Source organism: Panicum virgatum, chromosome 5K (assembly GCF_016808335.1).
Source record: "Panicum virgatum strain AP13 chromosome 5K, P.virgatum_v5, whole genome shotgun sequence".
Taxonomy (NCBI): Eukaryota; Viridiplantae; Streptophyta; class Magnoliopsida; order Poales; family Poaceae; genus Panicum; species Panicum virgatum.
Window position 1 is genome coordinate 4,324,804 of NC_053140.1, and position 9,582 is coordinate 4,334,385.

The 9,582-nt window shown below is 46.0% G+C and overlaps 3 protein-coding genes across 3 annotated transcripts; all 3 read left to right on the forward strand.

Moving 5' to 3' along the window:
* The first annotated feature begins 1,708 nt into the window (after positions 1-1,708).
* LOC120709430 (transcription initiation factor TFIID subunit 7-like) lies at positions 1,709-2,239 on the forward strand. The gene has a single exon (XM_039995061.1). It carries the CDS (start codon positions 1,709-1,711, stop codon positions 2,237-2,239), a length of 531 nt encoding a protein of 176 aa, XP_039850995.1.
* A 680-nt stretch (positions 2,240-2,919) lies between these two features.
* LOC120705766 (DEAD-box ATP-dependent RNA helicase 39-like) lies at positions 2,920-7,486 on the forward strand. The gene is made up of 9 exons (XM_039990271.1): positions 2,920-3,495; positions 3,961-4,056; positions 4,141-4,329; positions 4,425-4,565; positions 4,926-5,066; positions 5,802-5,944; positions 6,029-6,158; positions 6,260-6,308; positions 6,772-7,486. The coding sequence occupies exons 1-9, from the start codon at positions 3,019-3,021 to the stop codon at positions 7,254-7,256; spliced, it is 1,851 nt and encodes a 616-aa protein (XP_039846205.1). The 5' UTR covers positions 2,920-3,018; the 3' UTR covers positions 7,257-7,486.
* Positions 7,487-7,932: 446 nt separating this feature from the next.
* LOC120705767 (17.5 kDa class II heat shock protein-like) lies at positions 7,933-8,866 on the forward strand. Its single transcript, XM_039990272.1, has one exon. It carries the CDS (start codon positions 8,123-8,125, stop codon positions 8,612-8,614), a length of 492 nt encoding a protein of 163 aa, XP_039846206.1. The 5' UTR covers positions 7,933-8,122; the 3' UTR covers positions 8,615-8,866.
* Positions 8,867-9,582: the final 716 nt, after the last annotated feature.

Sequence of the window (9,582 nt, forward strand, 5' to 3'; positions counted from 1 at the left end):
CCCGTGGGGCCTGGTTGCTCCGTCCTTTGCGCGTAGTTACAGATAACTACGTGGGTCCTGCCCTGCTGCTGTAGGAGTGGGTATCCCTGCTACAGGGTGCCGACAATGATGATGAGGAGGAGGAGTACGAGGAAGAGGAGGTGGAGGTGGAGGTGGAGGTGGAGGTGAATCAGAATGCAAGGAACCAAGATTATCAAGAAGCTTTTAGTGCCAATGACGGGGAGAAATTGGGGGAGGAACAAATAACTCCCTCTAATTTGTAATGATTTCTGCAAACACACAATGATTACTGAGGTGCACCTGTGTTCTTTATATTTGATACCAATTCATGATAATTTTTATAATGTGCACTTGAGTGCCAATAGTAAAAATTTTAGTAAATTTGCCCCTCATTCATTATCTGGTTGAGTGCGATTCATTAGCATATGATGTTAGCGGCCAAGAATTTATAGTATGTTCCAGCAGCGACGACGATGATGGCTCGGCCTTCGTGCGACAAGGTCAAAATGAGAATTGGTATTGCTTTTCCGATTCGGTGGTGGAATTGTATAGACATTTCGGTATCCATCATAGTGGTATTTTAGCTATTTACTAATATTGTTCATTAAAAACAATATATTTAAGTTGACTGATTGTTATCACATTATTTGGCCGTAGAACATACTATTTCAGACATGAATAACATTTTCATATGTTGGAAGAATGATTAACAACTTATGTTTTCCGGAATATCATATACTACACATAAAAAAAGAAAATACTCCTTTTTATTAACTTATTAGACAAAGGAATGTTGGTGTTGGGGCTAATCCTTTATGGATGCCTGCTGGGCCATTGAAGTGAATGCCCACCTTTATACTGGGCTGCATGCGCAGTAGGCTGCTCGTGGCCCATTTGGTTCATGCTATAATTCCTAGCACACGTAACTCGAGAAATTTTTTTTATATGTATGTAGTACTAAATGAAGTCTAATCACGCAGTCAAAGATATTATTAAATTCTTCAAATTTCTAGTGTAAGGGTTTTGGAGTTAGTTTTGCAAGCTAATTTTGTGCGACATCATAATTAATGGTCAAAATTTCTCGACTTGATTGCCATCTTCTTCCAAAGCAAGAACCAAACACGGCCCGTATGTTCTAGCAGCGTTGTCGATGGGCTCGGTGCCTACGCGGCTACTCGCTGTCAGGAGACTCAGGACTCCTCGCGTCGGTGGAGTCGGAGGCGCCGGCGCCTCCGCCACTCCTCGGTTAGGTCGGAGGGAGCGATACGACGAGATCTGGCGGGGAGATCAGCTGCTGCTAGGTCGCTGCAGCAGGTATGCACGGCCATGCGGCTTCCTGTCCTCTGTTTGATTGGTCGGGGGCGTCGTTCCGTCTCAACAGCATATCATCGCCACCGGCCGGGCATCGCCGGCTCGCTCGGACTCGGCGGCGGCTGTTGTTTATGAGTTTATCCATGTTGTTGTGAAGGACTCCAAACCAGGAGAGGCCTCCGGCGCCGCCGCGCCGGGCTGTTTGATTCTGTGTCAATTACGAATTTACGAGTCCATTACTATCCGAGTCGACCTTCTGTACTCGAGATTCCGTCCGGAACGGAGTCGAGTCCAATGGCAGCTCGGCCTTCGGGCAACAAGGTCCGCGGTAGTACATATATATATATTGGATAGCCGTGTCTAGCTTTTACCAAAACCAAGCTAATCGACCACAGGTATGCCTAAAGATACCATTGCGAGGAGCGAGCACGACGGGATCGACAGCGAGCGGTTGATGGCGAGTGCGGGTTCTCCCGACCAGGACCTGGACCAGGAGCAGAAGAACGCAGCGGCTGCTCCGCCGGTTGACGCCGCGGACGCGGTCGTGGACACCACGGAGAAGAAGCAGGAAAGGAGCAGGACGAAGAGGATGAAGGAGATCATCATGCCGCAGAGCGAGGTGGACTTCGTCCTGTCCTACGAGCTGGAGCCCTGCGACCCGGAGACGGAGGCGTGGATGAAGGCCTCCCATCCTGACCTGCACGCCGTGTTCGAGAAAGAAGATCGGCGGATGCTCGCGCAGCAGGAGGATTTCAAACGGCAGATCGCGTCCAAAGGGTACGTCGCTATGATGGTCGAGGTTGCCGATGATGAGGAAGAGAAGGACGAGGACGACGACGAGGACGAGGATGAATATGAAGAGGACGACGACGATGAAGATTACGTCCTGGATCACGAAACACTAGAGAAACCGAGAAACTTAAATTAAATCTTTGTTGCTGTTTTCAATTAAATCGGCAGGAGAGCATCAATAAGGGCTTTGTTTGGACAAGCAGGCTTAATGGAGTATATTAGTGCAATCTGGTGCGAAAAGAATGCTATGTTTGGTGATCAACCAATGCATTGCTAAATTGATATTCTTTGAAATGTTGCTTCGTGAACCTCTAATAATCTTCCTCTGAACATCTGGAAAGGGCGAAACAGGAAGACCTTCGACGATCAGTAGACAGTAGGTTCACGCAGCTGTTGCTCTACACCATTCCATCATCGACCTGAATATCTCGGGTCGACTGGTCGTATAGGGTTACTGACAGTCATCATAAGGCTGTACTACTTTTTTTTTTGATAAGAAGGCTGTACTACTTCCCTCGAGCGACAAAATTGGTCATGTAATAGGCTAGCTGTGATTCCTTTCTCCCATTTTTTTTCCCCTACGACTCTACTCTTCACAAATCTTGTACAGTATGCTAGTAACACCTTGCATTAATCAATAAATATATGTTCAGGCCGGCGTACTCACTGTGAACTTCTAACCACAAAGTAACAATTCTGAAATATATTTGTTATAAAAAAACAATTCTCAACTACTAAAGCAGTGAAACTATGGCCAAATGGGCCTAGCATAGTGATGAGGCCCATTGGCAGTGGCACATTTGGGTCGTCTCTCTCTCTCTCTCTCTCTCTCTCTCTTCTCGGACGCCCCCTCCGTGTATCGGCCTCCCTCCTCTTATCCGCGCCCTCCCCTCGCTAAACCCTCACCAGCCACCCATGGCGATGGCCGGCGCCGCCGCCGCCGGTCGCTGCCTGCTGCTTTCCCGCCCGTCACCCCTCCGCCTCCGCCTCCTCCGCGCCGCCCTCTCCAACACCGCCCCCACCCTCACCCCCACCACCTCCACTCCCGCTCCCCCTCTGCGGCACGAGCTCCTCCTCGAGCGCCTCCGCCTGCGGCACCTCAAGGACGCCTCGCCCCCCGGATCCCCGAACCTTCCCCCGCGGGGGAAGGCGAGGGGCGGGGAGCGGGCCTCGCAGCACCCGCAGCAGGGGAAGAAGGTCGAGGCCGCGGAGAGCTTCGAGGAGCTCGGGCTCGGGGAGGAGGTGATGGCCGCGCTCGGGGAGACGGGCATCTCCAAGCCCACGGAGATCCAGTGCGTCGGCGTGCCGGCGGTTCTGGACGGCACCAGCGTCGTGCTCGGCTCCCACACAGGCTCCGGGAAGACGCTCGCCTACCTGCTCCCACTTGTTCAGGTACTCCCTTCTTCTCAGTATGGTATTTCTTGCATGTACACTTGTAATAATCGTGGAGGGAAGAGTAAATTGCGCTGCATTATGCGATGATTTTGTTTCACAGTTGTTAGCTCATGATTTTGATAAGATGACGATGCACGACTCATGCCAATGAGGATCATTTCTTGTCGTAGGGACGTTTGCCCTACTCATTCTGTAAAATTGGTTGAGGTGTCTGTTTTTTATTAAAACGAATTCCTGATGACTGCTTGCTTCTGTATCATCTAAAGCTACCGAAGCCAAGAAAAACTGTATCACCTATGCAAGTTGTATACGAGCCCCATATGTTATAATCTGATTGCGTTTGAATAAAGCATTTTTTTTCTTTCCCCAAACTAGAAATTAGGGATTTTCTTAATTTAGGTATATCTGAGTCAGTATGTACATCTGATGGAAGGTAACTATGGAACTTTCTCTATCCTGCAGCTACTTCGGCGGGATGAAGCAATGTTGGGGATGTCAATGAAGCCAAGGCGGCCAAGAGCAGTAGTACTCTGCCCCACAAGGGAGCTAACCGAACAGGTTGGTCATGATCAAATTATTTTCTTGCAACGATGCTATTATTTGGGTTGCAACGCTGCTTAATTCACATTGTTCAAACTGCAGGTCTATCGTGTTGCAAAGTCCATCAGCCATCATGCACGTTTCCGGTCAACGATGGTTAGCGGAGGCACCCGCATAAGGCCCCAGGAAGATTCTTTGAACATGCCTGTTGACATGGTTGTTGGTACTCCTGGAAGGATCCTGGATCATATCAAGGATGGTAACATGGTTTACGGTGATATCAAGTATCTGGTATGTTATTAAGTTTGTTCAACAGATAGTTACCATGTTATGGCATCTTCACTGTTCTCCTAATTGTCTCGTTCTCTTTTTTTTTTCGTTTGCAGGTTCTGGATGAGGCAGATACAATGTTTGATCAAGGCTTTGGACCAGACATACGGAAGTTCCTTGCTCCATTGAAGAATCGTGCTTCAAAGCCTGGTGATCAGGGTTTCCAAACTGTATTAGTTACTGCTACCATGACGAAGGTCTTGTGCCCACCAGTCATCCCTCCCTCAAAACCTGTCTGACTCTGCTTGTAATTCATATATGGCATAGGATACACTGTTATTTCGTATACTTTTATATATTCGGCTACCCTTTAAGCATCTTGCTCGCTGCATAAATTACTATTTAATTACAAAACATTTTGACACCTTCCATGTTGCAGTAGTGATACTTCAGATATACATATAATCCCTCTGTATTTAATATATGACGTTTTAGACAAGGCTAATTTGTTCAAAAATGAATTAATTTGCTTGTCCTAAACAACATATATTTAGAAATGGAGCGAGTCTTGTTTTATTATGTATTTTAATCCCGTTTCTTTGTATTGCTTAATGCAGGCTGTACAAAAATTAATTGATGAGGAATTTGAAGGTATTGTCCATTTGCGGACGTCAACATTTCAAAAGAGAGTTGCAACGGCTCGACATGACTTTATCAAACTTACTGGCGCAGAAAACAAACTTGAGGCTCTTCTGCAGGTTAGGAAACTCTTACCACTCCTCTTCTTTGCAGTTTGCATATACACCTGTCTTTCCATCCATTCCTGGCTACTTTCAAGCTGGAGTGCCGGACAGTTGTCAAATAAAATTCAAAGACTACCTTTATATCTGCATTCTCCATTTCTTGTTGTATCTTGTTGTCAGTACTCAGTACAGTTATGTTTCTTTTTTGGAAGATCTTGTATCTGGTACTGTACTGTTCCACTCTGCAATAAATCTGAATGAGTCTCTGGCACCTCCTCCTTTTTATGATAAATATAGCAGAAACAAAAATAATTCAAATAAACTGCAGCTCTGACAACTCATTCTCTTTAATCTGCTTGGACCCACTCCAATACCCATAGGAAAATCCCCGGCCATAACAGTGTACTTGTGAAATATGAGTTGCCCACACTCTGTTGGGTGGATGTATTTGATTCCAATTGTTGTGAAATGTGAACTCTGAATGAAATAGTAAGCACACTATTGCTTCTGGAATTTATTTAATGAAGTGATCTTTTATCGAAACATCTTTAGCTTCCTACTAGTTTGGGCCTTTGGGGTAGTCTGTGAGACTACATTCTTTGCTTGCTGTGATTATTAATCGAGTTGTATTTTGCCCTATGTGGACTTTAGTATTGAGTGTGCAGAGTAGGGAGCCAAAAGGAGAACTGCAATATGCATCTGTTTTACATTATCTAATTTATGAGATAATGAAGAACTATATTTATGTAGGTTCTTGAGCCAAGCTTGGCAAAGGGAAACAAAGTTATGGTGTTTTGTAATACTTTAAATTCAAGTCGCGCAGTGGACCATTTTCTGACTGAGAATCAGATATCTACTGTTAACTATCATGGGGAGGTTCCTGCCGAAGAGAGGTTTGTTGTATTTCTTACTCTGTTGTGTTTTTTAAGCAGTAGGTGACTGACTTTATTTCTATGATACCTGATAATCAACTGTAGGGTTGAGAACCTGAACAAATTCCGTAAAGAAGAAGGGGATTGTCCAACATTGGTATGCACTGATCTGGCAGCTAGAGGTCTAGACTTGGATGTTGACCATGTCATCATGTTTGACTTCCCATCAAATTCGGTATGTGTTATATTGCCTATATGGTCTGTCTGTTTGTATTTCCTCCCATCACAGTGATTCTTATGCACAGTCTATCTTGTGATTATTGTTTGTGCTTTTAGATTGATTACCTTCACAGAACTGGACGAACTGCACGCATGGGAGCCAAAGGTAATGATTCTTAGCTGTAATTGAGCATATTCACTTCCTCTGTATCGTTATTCGTTACTTTGCTAATCATGTATTCTATACACTACGATCTCTTATATTTTTGTGATGACCCCATTCCGGACCAGAAACGCCCTCCATTGTTGAAACTTAGCTTACCATTTCTGTGTCTTCACTGCAGAGAAATCTTGCTGTTCATTCAGTAAAAGACTTAAATAATACTTTGAATAAAAGAATTTAACTACACTTTGCAAGCTTAGAAAAAGGGATAGGATAAAGGGAGTTTGAAATGGCTTCTGTGAAACAAAATATTATGTGAGTTTGTGTCTGAAGTGAGATGGGTTCGCAATATAGGTTTGCCACTCAGAAATATCCACATAGCTGGGTGATTTTTGGACAGGTAGCAATATTCATTTTTCATATTTTCTGTCTACTCGCAAATTCTCATTATCACCCCAAAATGCAGGGAAAGTTACAAGCCTTGTGGCTAAGAAAGATGTGGCTTTAGCTACACGGATAGAAGAGGCCATCAAGAAAAATGAGAGCTTGGAAGCTCTAACGACTAACAATGTCAGAAGAGCTACCAACCCACAGAGTGCGAGCACCAAAGGAAGGACCTCAAGGTCGGTTAACACTTCAAGTGCTCTTAAAGTTGTGAATCAGAAGGGTAGAAGGGGAGTTGTGCTATCTAGCAAGTCATCAAGGACTCCCAAGGACACAACATCAACCCGAAGGCGCTCACCACCAAAAATCCAGCCAAAAGCGACGAAATCGGCAGCCCCTCGCAAAGCCAAGGTGGTGAAACCTGCCAACAGTGTGAAGGTTTCAAAGGTCAAAGCAAAACCTGAGGGCCGAAAGGCGAAGGGTGATGTTCTGAACAAGCTGGGAACTAAGCTCAGTGTGGTCGGATTCAGAGGTCGCAGCTCGGGCAAATCTGTGCAATCTTCATAAGAGGCCTGGAGAATTTTTTATTCCCCTGCTTCAAGAAAGGCTGGAGATTTTGGATAATGCACCCTGTAAATATATGAGACTTCATTTCTTCATTTTTTCCCTTGCGGTGCGGGCTTGCAAGTTAATTAAAGAGTAGAATCGAGATGTTAACACAGCACATCTATGTAATACTTATGCATAATGTTGGAATAATATGTTGTATTACTTGTACCCACGAATTTTCTTGAGTATATCAATGCTCATTGTTTTTTTCTTTTAAAATTCTGGAAATTAGCATTGCCTGGCTTTCGCGTTTCGGTACCTTGGTTTGGCGTTTCTCAACCAGTCAAATCATTAGAACTCATGCAGTATCAAATGTATTTGCCCACGGCGGAACGGAATAACTTTCGCAGCTATGCTCACTTTGTTACAAATTTGAAGTGATCAACAAATTTCAATCTTGAATTTGAAAATGCGGAATGGATGGGAGAGCATTTCTGTACGGGTAGATGTGGAACTTTCTAGAGAAGAACGGCACAGAAAAGTGAACACAAAGCGCTCACAAGTATCTGTTGGCAGACCGTCGATAGGACCAACGGCCACGTGTCCATCAGTCCATGACATGTGGCCCCAGAAACATCCCTGCCAAGGAGGGAACTTCTATTCTATTCCAGATTCTTCTCCACCACCGGGCGATCCCCGTCGAATGTTCCACCACCTTCCGGACTCCACCGCTCGTCGGCTCGCACCACCAATATAAACTCAACTCCGCCTGCCTCGTCACTCGACACACCGAGAATCACAAAAAGCGCAAGAGCAATCCACAGATCAAGAAACCAAGAAAGCCCAGAGCGATTCAGTCGAGAGGAGAGACCCTAGAGAGCGACATGGATGCGATGATGTTCGGGCTGCAGATTCCCCGGATGGCAGCGCTGCAGCACCTGATGGACATCCCCGACGGCGACGCCGGCGCGGGCGGCGACAAGGCGGGCGCGGCGGCGAGCGGCCCCACGCGCACCTACGTCCGCGACGCGCGCGCCATGGCGGCGACCCCGGCCGACGTCAAGGAGCTTCCCGGTGCCTACTCGTTCGTGGTGGACATGCCGGGGCTGGGCACCGGCGACATCAAGGTGCAGGTGGAGGACGAGCGGGTGCTGGTGATCAGCGGCGAGCGGCGCCTGGAGGAGCGCGAGGACGCCAAATACCTGCGGATGGAGCGCCGGATGGGCAAGTTCATGCGCAAGTTCGTGCTGCCGGACAACGCCAACATGGACAAGATCTCCGCCGTGTGCAAGGACGGCGTGCTCACGGTGAACGTGGAGAAGCTGCCGCCGCCGGAGCCAAAGAAGCCCAAGACCATCGAGGTCAAGGTCGCCTGAACTGTTGAGCGAGGATCGATCGAACCTAATAAAGGGAGTTCAGGGCAGTGCCAGCGAGTTGTGGCGAGGATGAGAGCAGTGATGTGGGCAGTAGTGACTAGCTAATGAGTGTGTTCATGAACATTAGCGTGTTCATGAGTGTTCAGTTCTTTTATGCCGTGCTCTGTTTGTGGCTTTTGTGCTACGAAACGCAGAAGCTGAGCTGATGTGAGCTGCTTTCTGAATAATTAAATCCGTATCTTGTTCGTTTCTTGCTCTCTTTTATCTGGATGAGAATCTCTGAATGACCGTCACCACCATATGAGTTAAAATATGAATACTGTGTAGGACAAGTGAAATAGGATCAATCTCGAGTAAGCAATATCTCTATAAAAATGTTTAAAATCATAATGTGCTAAAAATAACTTCATGTTGCACTTGCAGAGACTACAGATAGTTTAGGAAATATTTGCAGATATTTTAGATGTTGCGGTATGTAAATGTATGTAAATCTCCGCGATAAGCATTTGAGCACACTATAATGAAGATAAACATTTGAGCACACTTGCCGAGCAAAACAAATTTAATGCTCTCAAATTGACATTGATCTATAATTGGTTGTTTTAGTGGCGAGTGCTTCCGATCTGGTAGCTTTTGTGACAATAGTTTCAGTACATAGCCTCGCAAGGATAATATATAAGAGTAAAATGTATGGGTGGTACATGAACTTGCCTTGCTATGTCATCTAGGTCCTCAAATTTCTAAAGTGCATTTTCAAGTCCTCGAACTTGCTAATTGTGCCATATGGATCCAAATCTTCATAATTTACACTAAATAGTCCAAGTGGCATGCTGACTGGGCAATGACATTGACCTGACATGTGGGTCCCTCTTGTCAGCAGGGTCAACGACCCCACCTGTCATAGGGACAGATGTAGGGGCGGCGCTTTGACCGGCGAGAGCTCGCCGCCGGCAAGGGTTCCGGTGACG

Coding starts and splice junctions, on each gene's coding strand:
- LOC120709430 (XM_039995061.1), top strand. CDS start 1,709: ATGCCTAAAGATACCATTGCGAGGAGCGAGCACGACGGGATCGACAGC.
- LOC120705767 (XM_039990272.1), top strand. CDS start 8,123: ATGGATGCGATGATGTTCGGGCTGCAGATTCCCCGGATGGCAGCGCTG.
- LOC120705766 (XM_039990271.1), top strand. CDS start 3,019: ATGGCGATGGCCGGCGCCGCCGCCGCCGGTCGCTGCCTGCTGCTTTCC. Junction 4,330..4,424: donor ACGGTGATATCAAGTATCTG/GTATGTTATTAA, acceptor TTTCGTTTGCAG/GTTCTGGATGAGGCAGATAC. Junction 6,309..6,771: donor TGCACGCATGGGAGCCAAAG/GTAATGATTCTT, acceptor CCCAAAATGCAG/GGAAAGTTACAAGCCTTGTG.